At 36.9% G+C, this 24,110-nt stretch overlaps 1 protein-coding gene and 1 long non-coding RNA gene across 2 annotated transcripts; one reads left to right on the top strand and one right to left on the bottom strand.

Annotated features, from left to right (window-relative positions):
- Nucleotides 1-593: 593 nt before the first annotated feature.
- Nucleotides 594-23,690, bottom strand: LOC124630726 (peptidylglycine alpha-hydroxylating monooxygenase). Its single transcript, XM_047164707.1, has 10 exons — nt 23,342-23,690; nt 19,389-19,446; nt 18,035-18,122; nt 17,234-17,309; nt 12,447-12,573; nt 11,918-11,966; nt 10,748-10,893; nt 10,208-10,397; nt 7,518-9,764; nt 594-2,215 (listed from the first exon to the last, which is right to left on the bottom strand). Exons 1-9 carry the CDS (start codon nt 23,450-23,452, stop codon nt 9,605-9,607), a joined length of 1,005 nt encoding a protein of 334 aa, XP_047020663.1. The 5' UTR covers nt 23,453-23,690; the 3' UTR covers nt 594-2,215; nt 7,518-9,604.
- LOC124630736 lies at nt 15,107-15,973 on the top strand. The gene is made up of 2 exons (XR_006984444.1): nt 15,107-15,426; nt 15,505-15,973. It is a non-coding gene; the product is annotated as an uncharacterized LOC124630736 (long non-coding RNA).
- Nucleotides 23,691-24,110: the final 420 nt, after the last annotated feature.

Genomic DNA, 24,110 nt, shown 5'->3' with positions numbered 1-24,110 from the left:
ATTTTTCTACCAAGTGGCTTACACATGCAGCTTCAGGGACCATGAAAATCTGCGAAATTTCCTTCAGACTGGCCGGATATCCCGCCATTATTATAGTGTAGCTATAATTGCTGTGCGGATGTGACGACAGGTAATGAACATCCGGGCATAAATATAGAAGAAAATAATTATAATAAAAACGTTAGCAGCTAAGTGTGTAATAAATCTTGGGAACTGTAATTAAGGTTGTTTGTTAGAAATTAATCTTGTTTTCAAAGGAAGGTAGTAACTATGGTAGGTACCTTTCCTTTCCTTGTCTCAACTTTTTTATGTATCTAACATCTCTGGATACAATGATTATAAAAAAAAGGATGGGTGGGACTTACCCCCCCCCCCTAGAGCATGTTGAATAAATCAACGTATCTTAATAGGCCCTTTATTGGACCCTAGGGCGGCCGGGCTCTACACATCCGCCTCTGATAAAAGCACAAGATTTGACTCTCGCGCCGAGAGCACAAGTTCAGTTACGGCATTAGGTATGGGTACCAGGTAGGTATTATTAGGATAGACATATATATATGACATTAAGTCAGGAATATTGAAACACCAATACATAAAATATAATAGTTTTTATTTGCACTTTTCCGATAAGTATTATTATACCACATACAGTTGAGGTTCACACATAGGAATCCAGGGCACATCAAGTCTGGCTTAAGCCGTGTCTACATACACATATTAAGTTATATAAATACAATACTGGAATAAAAATTTCATTTAGTTTTTAATAGACACGTATTAGGCCTAGTAGAATTTTAGAAATGGCTCGCAAATGTTGTACATTGACGGTTTAAATGATTTAGCTGCTCAAAGTTTATTTGTTCAAGAGTCAATGTATAGGCTACGGGTTGTTTCTTTTGACATTTTCATTGTAAGTTAAGTAAATGCGATAGATAGAGTATATCTAATAATTATGCTTTTTCATTCCAATGTTGGAACACAGAACAATGAAAATGTCAATTTTGGTGAAGTATGATATAATAATGCGAATTTTAGTTGCTAAGCAGTTGCTCAAAAATGCGCTTTAATAAATCATAACAATATAATGACTATTTAAAATATGTATGTATGTGTATGCTTTAGGTAGGTCCAAGGTCCCTTAAATAATGAATTGGCAATAGAAAAACCAAATCCCAAAAAAAAAAACGGTATGTTTTCAATAATTTTGAAAGCATTGCAATTAAAATTCGCATATTATCCACCGGCCTTAATATTTTGCTTGCAGCATACGTAACACAGAGATATGATTTAAACATTTAATATTATGCTAGTAGAATAACTTACTTTTAAGGGACATTCGTGTTTGACACGTACATCAATACTAAGTGTATCGCTTTAATGAGCATTTCAAGACAATTAAAAATATGCCATTAGATTTTATGATATCATGCTACCTTTCACCCATGGTTTCACCCGCGTCTTGTAGGAACTACACTAAACGCACTCGGATAAAAAATTGCATTCGTCGATTTATTTAATATTTTTTATAAACATTTTGGAAATAGGCATTTTTTTTAACTATATAATTTATTTAAATATATGTATTTTGGAATGTTCACAAGTCATTTGGATTAAAATGCTCTTCAAAGCAATTAAAACTTTGACAATCAGGGGTTTACAACTACAAGACAAAAATTAACATTTTAATAATTCGCAATTACTTATAATATCTAATAGAAAAAGGATTATAAAGTAAACATTATTATAACATTTCGTCAAATTTTGTGCAAAAAATACGCTAAGAGGGAAATATTAAAAATAAATAGGTACATATAGTTATAATTTCAAGGGTATACGTACATAGAAGATTTGGATATAATATTATATCAGAGGCACTTTTTACTAACAAAAATACTAAACGTGTGCCTTTCGAAGTTACTAGGTACATATATTAAATATATGATATTATAGTATACACCACATATATTTCTTTTTTTGTGCTTCAGGTTAAATCCAAAGCCCTTTTATTCTTCATCGAACAGTCTATGTATAATATGTCGTCTTTTATTTAGTTATATATCTAAAATCTCAAAGATTATATCAATAGATATTTCGAGAATACATTCAAAAATTAACTATAGCATGTTTAAAAAAATAATGTCCTAAAAAAAAGAAAATTTTAGCAATAAATAGTAATTTTTGCGTTTAGCATTCATAAGATGAAAAATAATTTATTAAATTCTTGACCGTTATTTGAAGCTTACTAGTTTGAGATAGGCACCTACGTGTTTTCCGCTTTTATCTCTGTCCTTTTCTACCCCATATCTTGCATCTCTCTCGCACACCGACCAGTTTCACTCCCCACCAGGCAGGAGGCGACGAGTGTTCTCGGCGGCCACAGTTCGTCATTGGCGTCTTGTTTTCCGCCCGAGAAGGTTGGTCTAACCAACCGCTGTAGTATTTCGTTGAAAAATAAACTCAGTGCTCTCGCAGAACACAGGTGAGTTTATAATATTTTATACAATTTGTTAACGGTTTTACCGTTCGATATTCGATTTTGCGAAATCAAGTGTTAATATTTTGTACATCTACCCCTTTTTTGTCACGAGTTTCTTCCGTGTACTTTTTTTTTTTTTCAGTAATTTGTTTTCAGAATGAGTGACTTATAAAGCAAATACGGATGCGGTAAATAATAAAGCTACCACAGCCCGTGCACGTGACTATGGAAAAGAAAGCAAGCCCGAAGTTCCTAAGGCACCTGTGGCCCTAGTTCAATCCTGCAAGGCGTTCAACTTTTTGACAAAAAAGAATGGTGTGAGGTGCGGTCCAACCAGCATCTCCTTAATTCGGACTGGTCACTACCGCACTTGAAGAGGGCTGGTGGTGTCAAGAAAGCTTTTCGGCCTTGAAAGACTTGGTACGCTCCCCTCGGACTGCCAGTAAGTCTGTTAGCCACCCCCCATGGGGGTCGGCTCATTATTACGGCGTGTGATGGTTTTCGGCCTTGAAAGACTTGGTACGCTCCCCTCGGACTGCCAGTAAGTCTATTAGCCACCCCCCATGGGGGTCGGCTCATTATCACGGCGTGTGATGGTTTTCGGCCTTGAAAGACTTGGTACGCTCCCCTCGGACTGCCAGTAAGTCTGTTAGCCACCCCCCGTAGGGGTCGGCTCATTATCACGGCGTGTGATGGTTTTCGGCCTTGAAAGACTTGGTACGCTCCGCCTAGGACTGCCAGTAAGTATACTAGCCACCCCCCGCAGGGGTCGGTTCATTATCACGGACCCGCGCAGGGTACCAATCTTGCATTTTGCGAGTCGCAGCATCATTACAAAGCAGGGACCAGTAAGTATACTTGCCACCCCCCGCAGGGGTCGGTTCATTATCACGGACCCGCGCAGGGTACCAATCTTGCATGTTGCGAGTAGCAGCATCATTACAAAGCAGGGACCAGTAAGTATACTAGCCATCCCCCGCAGGGGTCGGCTCATTATCACGGACCCTCGCAGGGTACCAATCATGCATGTTGCGGGTCGTACCATCATTGCAATCTACCCTCGCAGGGTGGCTTTTTGGATCGACTTTCGAAGAGTCGCCATTATAACCTTCCCTCGAAGGGAAATGGTAATCACACTCACGCTGAATGGCGTGTGACGCAAAACTCTAAAAGCTCCCTTGGGATATCACGAGTAAATTACAATAGGAACCATGTCCAACAGAGGAAACAGAAAGCGTCCAGGACCGCAGGCGGACTTTGATGCGTCCAACAAGGCACGTAAGTTATGACTTTCCAGGCGGGTTGCCTAACATTATATCAAGACCAATGGAAAGAAATGGGAGCTCCGCCTTTCTTGTTAAAAATAATAACTGGGTATCGCATACCATTGGCCAAAAGCCACCTTTGATAGATAATGCCAGATTTGACCAGAGAGTCCAAAGAGATGGATGTCGTCATATCCCAAATGATAAAACAAAAAGTTCTATTGATAGCTGCAAATTCTGCCAGCTTTCTTTCCAATATGTTTCTTGTGCCCAAAAGGCGACGGAAAGAACCGTCCAATACTCAATCTCAAGGTTCTCAACAAGTTCATAATTACGGAACCCTTCAGTTTAATAAATGTTTTTCGGGTGCTAGAGTTTCTTCAGAAAGACGAATGGCTGTGCAAGTGGATCTCGCCCAGGCTTACTTCTACCTTCCGGTAGCCGAAGGTCACAGATATGTTCTTCGACTAGTATACAGAAGAAGACTGCTTCAGATTACGTGCCTGCCATTTGGCTTAAGCACGGCACCCAAGACCTTCGCCACAGTGACCAATTTGGGTGGCTCAAACTTTGAAAACTCAAGGGATACTTATAATTGTGTATCTCGATTTTCTGGTGGCTCGCCAAGATATATTTGCCTACTTTGGGATCATTTGCACCATGTTTTGGATGGCAAGTGAATAAATCGCAAGCATTATCAACAAGATAATGACAAAACGCACTACGTGACAAACAGCACGACAAACTTAGAAGACCTGCATAGCTTGATAGGACTTCGCAAGTTTTCGTTGTTCCATACGGCAGACTGCATTACCGGGCTCTCCTCACTATCCTCAATGCAGTGTTGAACAGCAATCTATACCTACCCTATTCATGGAACCGTGAGCCAAACGGTGAACAAACCATAAAAAGGGTTCTTATAAGTCACGATTGAAGTAATGATCATATTTTATAAAAATAACTACGAAAGTAATATACTGACAACATTAGAAATGATATTTTAGAACGATGTCTGTGGAACTTATGCAATCTTTTCAAACTTAATTGAAATCAAATATGTATAATAAATGCCGTAAATTATTTTCTTAATTTTAATGAAATATGTAGTAAATCGTTTACATGTAAAATGAACCTAGAAGTCTTGACTGTCATACATAGAACCCTACTTAATTGAAGACCACAGATACTAAGAACATTTTACATAAAAATGTGACGTTTTTGTCATCGGTCGGGTTATACCCACCATTTTGAAAAAGTGTCATTCTTTGGTTACATTGTGGGCTCACGGCTCGGTGAATGGAGTATAGCAATGTTGAACCTACCAGCAGATACCTTAGCAGATCTAAAGTGGTGGCTGGTCAGCTGCCACCAAACCTTGGATATTCATTCGCCACTTCCCTGTCACCTTATAACCACGGACGCCTCCGATGTAGGATGGGGGCACAACTGAACGGAACTCCCGTAATGGGTTCATGGAACGAGAGAGAAAAAGGCTTTCACTGCGATCTGAAAGAGATGCTTGCAGTATTAACTGGAAAATCACGGCAAGTTGCTAAAGAGATCAACAGCCATTTTTCAATGCAGAAATGGGACTGTGGTGTCATATCTAGGAAATCAAGGTGGCACCCGATCAAGGAGCCTACCGAACTTGACGTACAGAGTATTCAGTTATCTTGAGCTGTATCAAATCTATCACGTCGTGAATCATATACCAGCCCTATTCAACAGTCAGGCAGACCATCTCTCCCGACACAAACCTCCACCGGAGTGGCATCTTGTATCAGCAGTGGACCTATTTGCCTCGAAGCGAGCCCAGGGACACATAGTTGTGTACTACGTGCCCCTAGATCTGAAGGACCCGAAAGCGGGGTTCCACGATGCATTTTTCTCAAGTTTTGACTTACCCGCTAGCATGGGTATTACCGCCACCTTACCTTATACCGTAGGTCCTCAGTCATCTCAATTCAGGAACGGGAGTTAATCTCATAGTAGTTCCTTCGGTGGCACCAGGTATTTTGGCGAGCAGATTTGAAGTCCCGATCATTAGCAGTACCCTACACATTGATGAACCTCGAGCAGAAACCGATAGACACAGCAACGGGGATACCCCCTGCCAAGGTCAAGGAAATGGGGGGGGGGAGGGACAAGGAGTCTCTCCGACTGAAGTCTTCTTCAATCCACACGCAACACTTATCAATCAGCTTGGAGTCGATGGTTAAATTGGGGCGAAAAGTATGAAATTGGATCCTATGGATCCTTGAATCCCTATTTGGACCTATACTTACCCAATTTTTAGCGGACTTACACATAGGAAATAAACTAGCATACAATACTATTTTATTACACAAGTCAGTTATAGCTACACTATGCAATGCAGAAACCACTCTAGAGCTAGGTTCACACGTTCTAGTCGGACACATTTTAAAATCAATAGCGCTGAGCAAACCTGTTCCCCGGGAAGCCGTCCATCTGGAATATTGACCAATTGGTAACCTACTTAAGTGCAGTAAACGTAGACGAGAATAATCCATTTGCAACTTCCAGGCACACTGCTGCTCTTTCTTTTGCTAGCTTGTTTCGGAAAGGCGAGTCCATGATCTTTCCTTGCTTGCAATAGACCCAGAACATTTCAAAAACAACAAAGATAATTTAATCTTATGGCCAGTCTTTGGCTCTAAGACCGACAGTTCTAGTCATAGGCAGTCGGGTTGTTGTTTGATGGATAATCAGGAAAATATAAATCTAAGTCCAGTGTATTGGGTCAGAAAGACTAAAGCCTTGTTAGAAGATAGACGGACATCGGCTAATTCCTTAAATTTATTTATATCCGTTAGAGGCCAACCAAAGGCAGGCACCCGAACGATGATGCGGGTGGATTAAGACATTGTTAAAAGAGGCAGGAATAACTACAACCCCAGGAAGCTTCCACTCGGCGGTAGCGTCAAAATCTGTGTTGACAATATACCTTTGGACGATATATTAGCAAAGGGTAATTGGCGATCAGGCAATACATTTGCCCATTTTTACAGAAGGGAAAGATACCCACTAAATAGAAGTAGCAAGTTATCTCGATTATTTAATTAATCCAGCTGATTAATGTCTATATTTTTGTTACTATTGTTATTAAGAAGTATCGCAATGTTTTTGTTAATTACTATTAGAAAATGAAATCAATTTTTGCTTTTGTTCTTGTATCTCTCTTTTAATTTTTATTACTCATCCTTCGAGCCCCTTTCCCAACTATGTTGGGGTCGGCTTCCAGTCTAACAGGATGTAGCTGAGTACCAGTACCAGTTAACTTTGATTACATTAGTATTCCAGGATGCAATACACATACTTACATGTGATTACTCGTGTACCTAAGTACCTATTTACATACACAATTTCATTGTGCTTTTGCTCACATTGGCGTCCACTTCCACCAGGCGATAACAAACACGTCTCAAACTAGTAAGCTTCAAATAACGGTCAAGAATTTAATAGCAGCGTTTTACCTGAAATAAAACGCATATTAAATACTTACCTTATTTGAAGCTTACATTTTAATTTCTGCCTGGTGTTTTCGACTCAATGACGAACTGTGGCCGCCGAGAACACTCGTCGCCTCCTGCCTGGTGGGGAGTGAAACTGGTCGGTGTGCGAGAGAGATGCAAGATATGGGGTAGAAAAGGACAGAGATAAAAGCGGAAAACACGTAGGTGCCTATCTCAAACTAGTAAGCTTCAAATAAGGTAAGTATTTAATATGCGTTTTATTTCAGGTAAAACGCTGCTATTTTCAAAATAAGTGTAAGTACCGACATGGAAAAATTATGCACCTCAAATTCAAACAAAATATTATGCCACAATTAAATACAAATGTAACACGAATAAATATGTCAAAAGACAAAATAACTTAAAAATAAGTACAACCAAACTAATACAGATGTTTTCACAAAAATAAATAGTCATTCAGAGACTTTTGTAAAACAAATACTTAACAAAAGCACCTGAATAAGTGAGCTTAGTTTAATAATATACTACACTAGTGATATTTACAAAGTCTATTACATACAATTGATATCTTATTTAACCGGCAATTTCTGGTAAAAAAAAAATACTTTAGAAATACGGGATTACTTATGGAAAAATAAAATATTTACTGCGAAAAATTCTGCCACATATTTCAGATTTTCCAAGCTACATTAGCCCATTACTCTAAGGATGTCCAGAAAGAGTGCCCATGACATTAACCCACGCATTTGCACGTGGTTCATGTTGCATTTTAAATAAATAAGTTTTCGATATAACTAATCCGTTCTTTCCTTTTCTCTTACTTTTTTGTTTTGTCATTTTTGTTAATTATTCTTGTGTCTGTTTTATAAACGCTGTTTTTCTTCAAAATATTATTTTTCTAAGATTAATTCTTAGAAATTATAACATCCCTGTATTACAATTAGTGGAACTATTTTTTTTTAGATATAATACTCGTTTAAATTAAGACATCAATTGCATGCAATATATCGAAGTCCAGTATACGAAGCCGAGGTTGTACATAAAATATTATGCCCATCAAGTATCCATAGATTACACTAACAAATACTGTAATTCTTATTATTTACAATAAATATTCATTTAGAAGAAGTTTTTCTTTTATTATGTCGGAAAATATATTTTTAGTTTTAATTTTTAGGGTAAAACTTGATAAATATACAATGAACACCATGTTGAAATATGATATTAATTGTTAAAGATCTTTTAAAATATGTTTGGAATTTAATATAATAGTAAAAAAATCCAAAAATTATCAAAACAATAATTCATGTTCTGAGTTTCCATAAAATATGGTAGAATTTAATTGCAGATCTTAATTAATTATTACGATAGATCATGTCTTTTATACTGATTTTGACTAGAAGTATAGATTTAGTGGATCAGTTTAATAAATATTAATTTTCTATATTTTTTTAATAAGCTACACTCAGATCTTTATACTTGAAACACTTTTTTTGTAACCAGTAAATATCTGTCATGTTTTGTCAAATTGAACCTCTTTCCAATCTAAATTGGACATTCGAATAATAATTGATTTATTTCTTTTTTTTTATTCCGAATTTGAAATAAGAAATATAGGCTTTTGTTTATCTTTAACTTAAAAATAAATATATCAAATCAAAATAGTCTTTATCTATGGAATGTTTCGTTAATTTCAGACCTTATAGTTTGGTAGTAAAAGTTTAAAACTGAATACACAATTTGAAGTGATATTCATAGTAAATATAATAAAGCTACCGTATTCATAGTAAAACCGAAAAAAAACTATAAACAGCTGACAGCTGCCATAATTGATACAATTCGTATTATGCTTCAAAATAAACGACAAAATTGCTATAGCCAAATTCACCACTTCTTCATTAGAACATTGTATGTATGTAGAACTGTATGAATTAGCAATAATTTAATATTAATCATGTTTAAATAGGATGTTTGAATATCTCTTCTTTAGTCTACAATATATCGTAGCCATATCGTATATTTGCTTAGATACGGTTTAGATTTATAGAAGCTTTTTTAACTCCCAAAAATTGAGGATCACGACATTTCATGATTTTATCGAGGATTTCATGAAGTGAGAAAACCCACGATACAGCTAATATACACTTCTCATAAGACATAATGATCAAAATCAAATGAACCAACCATCCATTGACTTCAATAGCATTTTTTACGAATTAATTTTTGCTTAAAATTCCTCCTATTTATTACTTACATAACATCAAAACATTCTTATAAGAAGCGGTGAAATCAGCTCTTACTATCATAGTTCACTACCGTTTTTCAAGCAGACTTTTTGACCAAATACCTTTGCAAACCTTCAATGGTATTTAAACTTCGCTAGGTGGTATGTTGCCCAAGTTTTCTCGAGCTCGGTTCCAGTAGTAATATGGGGGTCCGGCAGAGAAGCAGTATTTTTGTTCCAAAGGTGTGTCATTCTCCACCCAATACATTAGGTAGAAGTTACACATTTCATCCTTGTTCGTAGCTCTGTAAGAGAAGTGTTCACTTTAGTAAGGTTTTTTTACTGAACTTTATTTATGAGATGATGATGATACATTTTGTTGCGATATGAGGTGTTACTGAAATGATGATACAATTTAGTTGTAGATTCTTCTTACGATTTGACTTATAAATAAGGGGGTCTAAGATTGGTACCAAAGTCACTTTTCTAAGTTTGTATGCAGTTTCTAAGTACATATTGCTTCTCAGAGAGTGGAGGTGAAGGAAAACATCTCGAGAAATCCGGGACTATAGAGTCTGAAAAGACCCGCATTGAGCAAGCATGTTGAAGAATCATTTTCTATGTGATAGAGGGCCAGTGCACAGTAGTGGGTCGATAATAAGGCTGATGATGATGATGGCCTTGTTATCCGTTCACCTTATTTACCTTTTCTTCACCTATATTTCTTTATTATAGCAAGATTCCTTACCCAATCCTAACAGCGTAGTCGTTAGTATTGTTCATGATGCACCTTGCTGCTAACACATCGTCTCTCTCTATGGGCTTGATGTTGACCACCGGGTAGAACATCTGTGGTAGTTGCGGGTTCTTCTTGCCGAGTAACGTCCATACATCGCCGCCTTCATCTTGCCGGACTACGTAGCCTGATACTAGGACTCCTGGAATTTTTGTGAATAAATATTTTAATATGTTTGTGGTAAAAAATGTGACGTAGCCATAATAGCATTGGGGACTGGCTTGAAACATTGTAAAAATACATACATTATGTATATTGAAAGATGGTTAGTTAGACTCAAATGAGGTACAGAAGAAAAATAGGTCAAATAATTATTCAGGACATTTTGCGTAAGTTTCCTTGTTTTTTTTTTTTCCAAATAGTGTATTTTTTTTGTAGATACTTTTATTTTACTTGTGCTCAATTATTCATATTACTTTCTGCATCTCCATGTAAATGAAAAGCCTTGTGCTTTTTTGTTTTCACATCGTTACTTACAATTTTGCTACTTACCTAACGCATGAGTGTGAGTGCGGTAAGCGAAGGGATGGATGACTTTGTTCTCGTTGATGGTGCAAGCCGTCTCCATGTTCTCGATGTGATGTGGCGGGATGACGCCGCTGGTGCCGAGTAAAATCACACCGGCTTGACGAGGCATGCTGGAATTAGAAGATAATAATACAGTTAGATTATTTTAAAAATTAAAGTATGTATTTTGGTGGGAATTCAAACGAGAAAGATTTATTTTATATGTTTTAAGAATGAAGTCTTCGGAGTACCTACCCATAATGTTTATACAGCAACATACTATACCCATAAGAATAAATAAAAAAGTTTAACGTACCTACTACTACTTATGCATGAAATTTTGTGAATAACTAAGCTAACTGAGCCGATTTCAATGACATGGTGTGTTGGTTTGGGCCTGGGTAAAGAATCCTTTCATATATTGTGTTTATTCGTATACATTCAGATATAATACCATTTGATATCTAGGTAATTGGCAGTTATTTAGTATCTAGATAAATTATAACACCTAACCGAACAATTGTATGCAGAACATACAAGTTAAAACAAAGCAGTCTTCAATACACCACTACACCGGAACACGACTATTATAACTACCTTAAGTACATGTAAACGTGACTATCAAATTATCCAGTTGCGTGTAAACTAAGCATTGTTAGATATTCCACTAATGCTTGTACTTGATAAGTTAAACAAACGCGAAACTAGATTCAGTGTTTACTAATAGTGGAACTAGTTTTCTTAGCAGTGTTTTGTTTTGATGTTAGATACTATTATATGACAGGCTTATGAAAATCGACACTCGATCGGTTTTTACCCGACTGCGCCACGTAAAAGAGGGTAATGTGTTTTTCAACAGTTTGTAGCTTTGTAGCACTACTTAAATGCATAGTAAATACAAAGTAGTAGATCAGGATGTAAGCCTTCTGAGTAGGCAAGTAGGTACTCTTGAATGTTACTACACCAAAGGCCAAGGCACATCCAAGGGCACAAATCTCCTGAATATTTATGAGACACGTACCTTCACGTACATTTTTCACACTTTCACTTACAACTTAAACTGAGTTATGTCATCTACTATACAAGAAAGCGTAATGCGTTACAAAGTAAGCTTTCTAGAAAAACCCGGTAATACTTCACAGTAGAACTATTTACCTTTCCTTCGTATATTTCAGGAATACACCGGAGTTGTCAACTTTGTCCTCTGAAACATCATATGAATAATGTTATTATAATAAAACAATTGAAACTAGGAAACGTCACAGGAAATAACATAAGTATCGTGAAAATAAATAAAATATATTGACACACATATTTTATGAAAGAATGAATGGAATGTATGTATGTATGAAGCTAACTTTACTTATCAAAACCTCATTGTCTATTTATGTGTAAATAACATTGTTAAGCTGATTTGCATATTAATTGAGTATATATCAACTCCAAACAATGGAGATCAAGCCTTGGTAGGCTGAGTAACAGTGAGAAAGAGTGTCAATCTCTCCCAGACGAATTTATGGTCTTGTCATTCTAGGGATTCGTAAAGCATGCATTAGGTATTGTAAATACCAATGTCCTGCTGTTTGAACGAGTATTTAATTTGATTGCAAGAAGAAGAGCAAGAAGATAAAGTGACGATGGGCTCTTTTTACCTTCAACTGCCATATGTTAAAACTATATTTACCTGGGAAACGATGCATGTAGTGCACTTGCAACACCAAGTATTTGATAGGCGAATCCTTGCCAATCAGGAATCCGACGTCTTTGGGGAGATGCAGGCTCGGAGCATCACGGGCCCAGGCGTAGACAATCTGAAAATATATAATTATTATTATAATAGGAATTTTAATGGTTTGAAGAAGATGATGGGCATCAATGATGGGCAGAAGATGATGATCGACATGTGTATCTTGCCCGTCCTAACCTACGGTGCGCAAACCTGGTCTCTCACCGAGTGTCAGAAGTCCAGGCTCAAGGTTTGCCAAAGGGCAATGGAACGTAGCCTTTTAGGCATTAAACGGACCGATCGCATACGGAATACCGTGATACGTTCTAGAACAGGAGTCGCTGATGTAGGCCAAAAGGCGGCAACATTAAAATGGAACTGGGCCGGACACGTCAGCCGAATGCATCCGGAGAGATGGGCCACTACTGTCACCCAGTGGACACCTCAGGATGGACACCGCAGGCGGGGTAGGCCCCGGAAGAGATGGCGTGACGAACTAGACGCCTACTGTCGAGACTGGTGGACACGGTCGAAAGATCGGGAAGAGTGGAAGCGAGATGGGGAGGCCTTTGCCCAGCAGTGGGACACTACAGGCTAGATATAATAATATAATGATGGGCATTGGATGCTGTCCAATACCGGGATGGTTGGCGAACGTCGGGGGAGGCCTATGTTCTGCAGTGGACGGTACCTCATTAGCTCATATTACCTATTTCATTATCTGTATATTTTATTGCCCGTTTATTATCAATATTTATATGATGGTGAATGAGTAAATCTTTGCAACATTAAGTGTAGTTGAGGGAACTCATTGAGTATTTATAAGGGTATTTACACAACATCCATTAAATATAGTTTGATGTTTCATCATAATAATCATTATCCTTGGTTAAACTGCAGAAATATAGAATAAATACTTATGTTTTAATGACTTTGCCGGTTCGGTTAGTTTGATTTTGTTATGTTATTGCTTTTAGAAGGTATAACGTACTTGAAGATTGGGGAAATAAAATAGTTTTTTTGGATACAATTTTAAATTCAGATATTGTAGGATAAATTCAGATATTGTAGTACTTAAGTATGTTTAAGATTAACACACTTACTACTAGGTACATATAGAACTAAATACCTACATGGAAGTAAATACCTTAAATAATTGGATGCTTGAAGTACGAAACGCTTTACTGAACATAATAGCGAACATTATGATAATTTATTAAACTGAAAACCTGTATGCCTTAAAACGTGCTCTCTTACCATCAAAAACGCATGGACTAGTTCTTTTGCCTAAGCAAAAGTAAAGAAAGAAAGAAAAACCATTTATTATCACAAACGACGCAAAAGCAACAAAACAAATAAAACTAATGACAAAACAAACAGATAAACATACATGGCCTTACTACAAAAACTTTAACGCCTGGTTTACAGTTGTCTAAAAATTTTGTGGCTGCAAAATGAACCATATGTCAACGTCATAATTTGACATTTTTTTAGACAAGGCTTAAACTGACGTTTAAAAGTTTTTGTGGTAAGACGGTTAGATACGCTGCATTTGCGTCACCTTGCAAAAAAGGGACAGCGCTCAGCATAAATGCTGTGCCTCGCACACGCAGGCACGAGACAACAGCGCTGGTTTTCAGCGCTGACCCGCGTGTCCTTGCCTCGGAAATTTGATAAGTTCCGAGACAACCCTGGACATGCTTAACGCTGTTTCGGCAAGGGACATGTACTAACATAACATTTTACTTTTAAATTAAAAACATGAATACAAAATTTAAAAAAATATGATGAAAAAAATTAACAAAAAATAAAAAATAGTATAGTTCGGCCATTCAGAGAATGCGTTCCTGACACGTCGCGATTGAACTGACGACGTAACTTTGCAATGGCGTTGCAGTTACGATAAAAATATTTTTGCTGGTTGTTTACCGTTTTAACAATTGAGGAGCATTAAAACAACATTATTATATCAATAATCAATGAATGTAGTTACGTCGTCAGTTCAATCGCGACGTGTCAGGAACGCATTCTCTGAATGGCCGAACTATAGTAAGTATTATAACAAAAAAAAAGGCAGACAAAATTAATTAAAAAAAAAAAAACAGAAACAACTAAACCATAGACAGCGCGGCACTATGTTGTGTTTTGTCTGTGGCGCGGCGCGGCAACGACAAGTGTCAAATGTGTTGAATTTATTGTGAATGCAGTGTTTATGTTGTTGATAAATATGTGTATTATGTTGTGATGCTGCGTATGGATGTGTTGTTGTGTAAGGGTGCGTCCACATCTGGCGAATGCGCCGCGAATGCGCAGCACGCGAGCCGATCGCGAGCTGTCCGCGAGCTGCGCGCGTGCATTTTTGTTCGTGCGCCGCTTCTGCGCCGCCCGCGCGCAGCTCGCGCGCGACCTAAGCGCCGCACGCGAGCGGCGCGCAGGCGGCGCGCGACGTCTGCCATCTTCCATAGTACTGAGCCAATATACGGAACTGTAAGGGCGAGAACTGATTGCGCGCAGATCGAGCGCCGCTCGCGCGCTCTATACGAGCCTTGCGTGAGTTGCGCTAAAGAGGCGCACCGAACTATTGCAGTGACTGCACGCGCGCAGCTCGCGGACAGCTCGCGATCGGCTCGCGTGCTGTGCATTCGCGGCGCATTCGCCAGATGTGGACGCACCCTAAGAAAGACGACCCACTGACCGAAATATGTTCATGTGGGGTGTAAAACAAGTAGGCTATGGCTATCAGGTAACATAGGCGGGAGACCATACAGTACAATACATACCAAGTACCCAGAGTCTAGGCTGGCCATAAATATGAGTCATCTGAAATCCACCTAAGTATTTGATAAGATAACCTATTAAAATGTAAGAAAGGTTTTTAAGGCACACGTGAGGCTGTTAATACTGATCAAGACTATTATTTTTCTTTTAACTAAAACTGGTAGGTAATAACGGCATTATTGCATTGTCTGTTTTATATATACTTAATGTATGTTGAAATGATTTTTTTTTTTTTAAGGTGGGAAATCATCAGACAATCTCTCCTGATGTGGGTGCAGTGTGAGGGAGTGACTTTTATACTGACTAAAACCCACCATGATCCTTCCGGAAGTTCCGGAGACCCTTTTGATCCTGGCCTTTTGGGCCGCGTTAACTCAAGGCGGTGTTTTAAGGCCTTGACTAGACTGTTTATTCAGCTGCTCTCATAAATCAAGCAGTCACCAAATCATTATAACTGTTGTAGGTATTGAAAAAACGTTTTAAACTGAATTAATGATAAACATGGACACATTACTCACCGTAAGCCGTATAAGTTCAGATCGATCTCTACGTAATTTAATTGATCATACGTCAATGCTATGTCAATATCGTACCCGCTTCATCGAATGCGTGGTAGTCTGATATTCAATTATACATATGTTGATTTTTCTTTAAGTAGATACATACACCTCCGTAGCGTTTTCCCTAATATACCTATTGGGATCAAATTGGTTGAGTATCATTAAATAATTTTATAAGGGAGGCTGTAGGTACCCTACCCAAGCAATCGATATTACTTGGTAAGACTGATTGTCAGTTTTTCCGTCTTCTCACTACCAATAACTACCGTATGCCCTCCGAAACACGGATTAACTCGTTATGACGTAGATAGTCACCCATCTAAAGACCGACTGCACCAAGCTTTGCTTATCCTTAGTTTTACCTAAGTATTCTAGTAATCCACAAGTATTATACACGACAGTAAGTTCATAACGTAGAAATATAATATTTCTATCCAAATGGAGTTTGACGAACGCGAACGTGACCTCTGCCACTCGCGGTAATTCCCTATATCCCAGAGTTATTATGTAGCGGTTATCAGCACATATACTTGTGTACATAACCAAACTAAGTATTGTTATTATCATATGTGTAGTAATAGTAGAGAATAAGTATTTGTTCCGTTTGTGTTATCTTTTTTGAGAGGCATTAGTGTTAAGCTAAGTTTAGACTAAGATTTGTTGCTATTTATTCTTGAAGTCGTTGCTAATGTCGTTTTTTTTTTAAAGTGCTAAATTCCTTAATTTTAAAATCCTTGAGTTTTGAATTAATTAAATCGTAATTAGGAACAGAGATCTCCGATTTCTGTAATGAGGTAGACGACGTAATTTACCTTTTATTCGAAGTAGGTAAATGGATATTCCCTAAGGAAACCTTATGATCCAAATAAGTGTGAGTATTTCTGCTTAATTTCAAAATTGCTATAGGTATTACAAACATTTACATAAATATTTGATGTACCTACACTAGCTACGCATTTTTATGTGTTTCTTATCACTACAAGTAAACTAATAAAAACAGTTGGAATGGCTTAGCGAGGAAAAGCAATTTACCATGGTAGGTTACTAGTGTTACTACTTACTTGGTTCTTTACTAGAATTAAGATTAAAAACCATATTATATTAATATACACCTCTTTCACAAAAGCGGATTTCCGCAATTATACGCGTGGCATATTCCAAGCGGAAAATCTGTGGCTAGGTTTTAAATTTCATTTTTCTACCAGTGGTTGTCATGTTGTCAATTGTTTGCTGAAAATCCGCTAGTGTGAAAGCGTTGTTAATCTGGACATAGGTCACTCGGTACAGGTATTAAAAGAACCTACGTAATTATGTAAGGAGCTAAGAAAAATTATGTGCTTCAATTTTTTATGTGATCGCGCATCCCATTTTAGCAACACAAAGGAGATAAAATTTATAAAATCTCACCTGAGATCCGGAGCGACAAGGACTGGCAGTATTGTACAGCTCATCAACCTCATTGCTTTGCATCTCACCACAGCTCCTATGAATGACAAGGATGAACATCAACGAAACATACTTTAAACTGGCAAAATTGGGATTGGGGTATGTATGCGGCATGTTGTGCGGAGGAATGAAATATGGTCAATATGGTCATATTGTGAGGTAGTTTTTGAGTATTAAAATGTGAATAGGAAGACCAAAGAAATGATGGATAGATTGTCTGAAAGACGATATGGCTGTAGGGAGTCTTGCTTGTAAGAAGTATGGAAAAAGACATGCTGCGCCGACCAAAATACAAGGGCAGGGTGTGTAATGATAGATTGAAGAGAATTGCACCAAATTAAGCAAAGATAACTCATTTTAATAAGTTATCATGGATCGATCTGGTGTGGGCAGTTCGGAATTACGTCGCCGAGTTAATGCTATCACAGTGTCATTCATCGATTGTAACACGCGGCTGAGTCTATTAATTTGGCATATGACGTCATCGTTGCTTTATAGCCATCAATGTTTCTGTGAAAATGTATGTATGACATGTGTGCTTAAATCATACATTGCAATCAAAACACTGACGAATGATATTATGGATAGTTTCGTATTGACTGATGTATTTTGCTGAGTAATACTGACAGACAATACATCAGAATGTGCTCGTAATAGTCCGGCTATACTATATTTGACCTTTTACTGCCTCTGCTATTGATTTTATATTATCAGACAAATGAGCCTTTATAAGCTCTTTGAAAATGTAATGCTAAGACTCACCAAACTGACTCATTTGATCCTGGCTCCGAGCATCCGTATAGCAGCATGTGATGGGCTGTGTGCATCGTGGCATTTGGTTCAAATCCGACTGCAAGAAAGTGTTATAGTACAGTCAAACAGAAGTAATTTACATAAGTAGTGTCTGACTATAAGTAAACTAACGAAACCCTAAAATTGTAGACCACAAAATTGCTAGCGACTGCTAAAGTAGGCAGCACTCACTCTAGAATACCATTTCCTAAGTAAACAGAAGATTTAGCTGATTAAAGTATGCTTCATGCGCGCCTTATTTTAACAGGTTTCAAACGCTGCTATAAATAAAATTCACTACATACTTTTTAAATGCACCTAGGTATAACCTAGGTATAACCCTAGGTATAAAATATTTTCCAGAACACGTTCTCACTTAGAAAGATCTTACCTGTACCAAGGGAACTTTATAAATATTTGATAAGAAGCTCGTAAATATAGAAGCTTGGGGAATTCCTTTGCGAGGTGCTACAATCACGAATAAGACCTTGATTTCGTAACGAAAGGTATACAAAAACAAATGAATGAAGTTGAAGTAGGTACCTATAGTATCTGTATGTATAGATGATACAATTAACTTTTTTGCCCCGTAACTTGTTTTTAGGCACAAAAAACATTGCACTTATGTTTGTGCGACTGTCTTGCCCATAGCGTCTCTCATTTATCTACCTATATTAAGATGGACATAGGATACTATCATTTGTCGTTTAAATAACGTGGAAAAAATTTTAAGTCATAAAAAGATGCGCCTGAACCGGTTTTATATTATTGTTTATAAAACATCTCATATTCTGGTATTATTCATAATCAAGTGTTTTCCTTATTTAACTCCACAGTACGACTGTTTACGAAATCTGGTTTTTCCCAAAACAAGTCACATACTCAAAATAAAGACACCGAAGACTATCTGGGGCCACGCTATTTCGATCTTATGCTAGAATGCACGTAATATTTTGATGGAAGTGTAGAATAGTTCCGTTTCCACTGGAATCTAGATCAATATAACAGGTCGTAATAGCCACAGAGGTATTCGCATTCCGAAGATTCTATACACACTATGTTGTATAATCTACTATAGGCCTTAAAGGAGTTGTTCCATCCAACTGTCTGCAGTAGCTAGATATATCATTCTAAGCCTATGTAAGTGATAATGTTTTCGACTATTGTTATTAGGTTATTACCATTCCTTACAGGGGATGATTTGGTTTTTACCACACCGTCTAAATTCATATCATTCATAAATCATAGAATTCAGGCGAACTTGAGAATACTCTAACGCCAGGACCTGTTAGTAGAGGAACAAGTAAATGGGTCAGTAACATACCTATGTAATAATTGCTATGTGGAGAAATCCTGATCGGTGTGCATAAGTAGAGTTCATCCTGAAACAAAAGCAAAATATGTCATCCCTTTTATGTTACATACAAACGTTCAACAGTGGATAATGTTTAAAAAAAAACCCATGAGTCTGAGAGTCTGTTTATAAAATAGCTCTTTTCACATTCGCCATGTAGAAGTAACGTCTATGTGCTAATTAGGTTACATGTCTATCTCTTAAACAATCAGCAGACTCAGAGTTAACTCGTCAACGAAAAATATACGAAAAAAAGCTTCAACTGAATAGCGTAGTGGAATCCCGCTAAGGGTATGAGAATTGACCTTTAGAACAAATGCAGGGCACGCTTCATTTCCGAGGTCGAAAAGGTCGCTTTTGGAAACTTATTTTGTAAAGCCAGTGAGCGGAAAAACGTACCTAGTACATGAGTTACACGACTGGTTCTAAAAATAAACGCCCGAAGAAAGAGAAACCAGGCAATACACATAAACAATAAACATAAATAAAATAAGGGAACCTATTCTTTCTGGATACCATACCAATATATAAACGAATTTAGATTTTAATTAGTACCAACTGGAGATAATTACAATGAAAACGTTGTGAAAATTCATATACTAAAATGTACCTAATATAGCACTATTTAAGCCTCTTACCTCACCACTTAGAGACATTTATTGGTTACTTAAGCCATTTCTTAGTGAAGGATTTGTATGACATTCCGTCACTAAGGAGTGACTTAACTAATATATGTCTCTGAGTGGGGAGGTTAAACAAGTAACAGCAAAGGTACCACAACAAACGCAGTAGTTTATATTCAGACTAGATAACAATCAGGATAGTGTACGCTGTATGTTTACTAATAGTCTCCCGATTTCATGATTAAGTTAATGTTAACGAAATAATCGATATTTGATGCGCCATGCGGGTGCTTTGTTTCTGGCTGAATTTCGATGTAAAAGATAAAGATAAAAAGACATTTGTTTAAAGTAGGCTGAAAATCAGCACTTTTTGAAGGTCAAATTTACAAAAGACAGCCCCCAAAACTACCGCCCTTCACCACTTCCTATGTGTTTTTGCTGGGAAGACTGTAGGTTGTACCGTAGCTTACCTTTCTAGATTCCGATTTGAATGTTGGCCGAAATACGTCATATCTACTATAGATTAGGAAAAGGGAATGTTTTAAATATCTGTTGCAAATCACTGCGTTGCCCGAAAAAGGAGTTTCTAAGTTTGTACAATAAAATATTCTAGATTAATTATTTATCTGGATTCATGAAATGAGCATAGATACTACAATTTAGGGGAAGGTTAATCGCACGTAGTATATTAAGTGAAGGGGAAACTCGCACACGAATATAAGCTACGTCCTACGTCTAGTGAGAACAGTGCAGAATATACGCTTAAATTGCAGTGTAGATGTGTCTTTCATCGTTACTTTTTGGGTGGGAAATGAGAACCACGTTTATCTTTTAATAAATAGAAAATTTGGAATAAGAAAAGGTCAGAAGCCGTTGTACGGGTTTTTACCGGCTGCTACTATACCTATGAAATCGTTAAATATTGCAGAAAATTGAGGCTAGCACCTAACCTCCAGATGGACCAGTTAATATTTAGTACGGACATCCCAATTTATTGCGGATGCATATATTCGACCTTGTAGAATACCGCTGCTGTGATTTAGGTACACTACGTGCCCCGAAAACTAAACGGAATGCTGAACTAAACAATTACACCATGTAAAAATACTTCGAAACGAAAATTATCCAAATAAAGGCTGACAGTGCTCAAACAAATTAGATACGATGAGAAAGGGCTAACTAAAATTGTCGACACCGTGATCATCAAGTGAATAGTATTTTGATTTTCAAGACGAAATAAGGAACAGATCTTTTTCAGAGACGCGTTTTTTATTTGCGAGCTTTTCTTTTATATCGAAAAAAGAAGCTCGGACAATAATTTAAGATTCCTTGAAGAATTTGCTCAGAATTATTTTGGAACACTGTCAATGGAGATAATGCATTTCGCTTTACTGCTTTAACTAAATCCTAATGTAGCTGTGTGTAGCTTTAACGCCCACTGAAATTACCGAAGCAATCAACCAAGTATTAGCCATCAGATAGCAGTGATGGACGGATTACCGGCCATACTATACGTACCTACCTACTTATGTACATATACAACCTACGCAAATATTGACCTTTTCCTATCTACCAACGAGGCTTCGATAAAATTGAAGTGCATGCATCCAATATACTTTATCATGATTTAATAAGGGCTGAACATGTTTCCATTAATTGGTTATCATTAAAATTATGCATTTATCTAATAAAAAAACTGGCGACGTGTCGAACTCGCGCACGAGTCGAACACCCTAAAATACTAAAGCCAATAAAGTTTTTGAGCTTTCTGGTCATGACATACAGCCTATTGACAGACAAACAGCAAAGTCTAATAATAGAGTTTTCTTTTCTCCTTTGGGTATGGAACCCTAAACATAGGATTCATAACTAGATCAGATTTGTATTTGGGAGTTAAGTATCAATATGGATAGAGAGGCAGATAAAAAGCTAGGATTTCTTTAAAGAGAAAATTAATAAAATGTAAGTGAAGCATAATTTAATGGCTGACAGAGAGGAATGGACGTGTCAAACAAACTGCCCCAAACCCCAATTAAGGTAACAGGAGAATAGGAAATTTATTACACTTTGGAAGTAAATGAATGGAATGCACTCATAATAAATATGCCTAAGATTGTTAACAGCTTTTATAAACTCGTTATATTATTTTTTAGAGTAATAATCACCCAAGAAATATGAAATACATTTTCCACTATCAAAACATTTGGACCCGGAAAAGGTTATATTGCCTACTCGGTGAAATAAAAACAATCCTATGCCTGTCTCTTGGTTCCTACATCTATACTAAATGGTTCTGCTACAAGATTGTAAAAGTTGTCCTCAGGTTTCTCCTATCATTCGAAAATCAAGGATTTCTATATAAAACTCAAATACATCTCCGGTAAACTATTTTCATATTGTATCATCAATGTGTTTAGACATTTGACCTTTCAAATGAAATGTCAGATAGTGATACCAAATTAAATACAACTAGTAGAGCAGCCACAATTGATGGAGTTGATAGGCTTTTCTCAATACTGTTATGGACTTCAAGTTTTTCCGTTCTAGAAGCTTAAGCATCTGTGTGAAGAAGATGGTGTCCATAATATTCTATTCATTATTTCAGTGCTTATGTAAAATGTTTGTGCATTCATTTTTCATAAAATAGTAGGTGGTAATTCAAAGTTGATAAGTATGGAGTTTATTTCGACTAACTTTGTGAGGTACAACTAGGGCTGCCATCTCGAATTTCGCCAAACCCGGACAAATATTTAAAAAACCCGGACATTTTACGTAAATTGCATTTTTTTCCCGAACGAGTACGATTTTTTTTAATCAAAATAATACCTAATTTGTGATCCATTTATTATTAACATATACTTAAATTAAATGAGGTGCTTCCTTATATGAAAAGTGTCCGGGTTTTCCCCGGACACTTCTTGAAACCCCGCCCGGACGGCCTCCAAACGAGGACAAATCCGGGAAAACCCGGACGGATGGCAGCCCTAGGTACAACCCAATTATTCAGAACAGGTTTTAACATACTAAACATTGTTTTTATTTAAGATTTCAATTAGGTAGGATCTTATTTGTAGATATCATTATTTTATTCATTAAATAAGTTAGGAATTAATAAAGAGTTTTGTTACAATATCTTTACTGTTCTGTATGTATTAGCAAAACTATATGGATCAATTGGAGTCCGACTGCAACATAGGTCAGTTTTATGTAAAGCAGATGTTGTTTATGTGGCGGGTTGCTTTTTTTTAAAGTACTAGGTACCTAATGTTAGAAATAAATAAATATTGTATATGAACTTACCCTGTGAGGCCAAACATTCGGCATAAGAAAATCATAAGTATCAATTTCAATCGCTGATGCTAATAAAACGCAGCTAAGCGTGGCAAATACGACGAAAATTAATTTATCCATAATTCAAAATTCGAATGAAATTTAAAAAATAAAGTCACTGGCGCACAAGACACGAATTAAGAACTTTCACGTAATTTATCACAGAAAATAAATAAAAGTAATTGTTTGTATTATTTTGTAACCGTGTGATTTACTGCCGCGTTGCCTCAATAATGATGCATGTTTGAACCGAGAAGCGACAAGTGTTTGTATAAATAATTTCGCAAATAAAATCGATCAATACTAAAACAAGTTGACTAACGTCATAGCTGTGTTGCCAGAAGTTCACTGTACTTCCTCTATTTATAGGACATTTCAATTCCCTAAAGGAAAATAAAATCAATATTACGAATATTGAATTGGAGGATCAGATGGTAAACTTCAAATATTTTGTTTCCTCATTAAAATAATCAATTTTCCAAGAGCTAAACCAAACTATAACATCCGATTAATAGAATAAATAGGGAAATCTTTTTTTACTGCTGACCTGCTGACGCGGTACTTTCTGTTCGTTCTGAAACTGATTTGACAGAATACAAAACCGGTTCAAAAAGTGACGTGTATGGGTTTTAATGAAATAAAATGTATATATACGGCTCCTTTCATTATTTTCGGCATTAAATAATGAAGTTTGAGCATCATTTTTCAAGGCAACACGAACATAGCTTGTAGCGCCATC

The sequence above is a fragment of the Helicoverpa zea genome, chromosome 1 (assembly GCF_022581195.2).
Source record: "Helicoverpa zea isolate HzStark_Cry1AcR chromosome 1, ilHelZeax1.1, whole genome shotgun sequence".
Lineage (NCBI taxonomy): Eukaryota > Metazoa > Arthropoda > Insecta > Lepidoptera > Noctuidae > Helicoverpa > Helicoverpa zea.
Note: the sequence above shows the minus strand (reverse complement) of the source record. Positions and strands in the feature narration are given on the sequence as shown.

Bases quoted from the DNA above. Each gene is read 5' to 3' on its own strand.
- LOC124630726 (XM_047164707.1), bottom strand. From the start codon at position 23,452: ATGGATAAATTAATTTTCGTCGTATTTGCCACGCTTAGCTGCGTTTTA. The intron at 18,123-19,388 runs GTATGTTACTGA...ACTTTCTTGCAG, and splicing joins ACATAGCAATTATTACATAG to TCGGATTTGAACCAAATGCC. The intron at 10,398-10,747 runs GTAAGTAGCAAA...CAAAAATTCCAG, and splicing joins CACTCACACTCATGCGTTAG to GAGTCCTAGTATCAGGCTAC.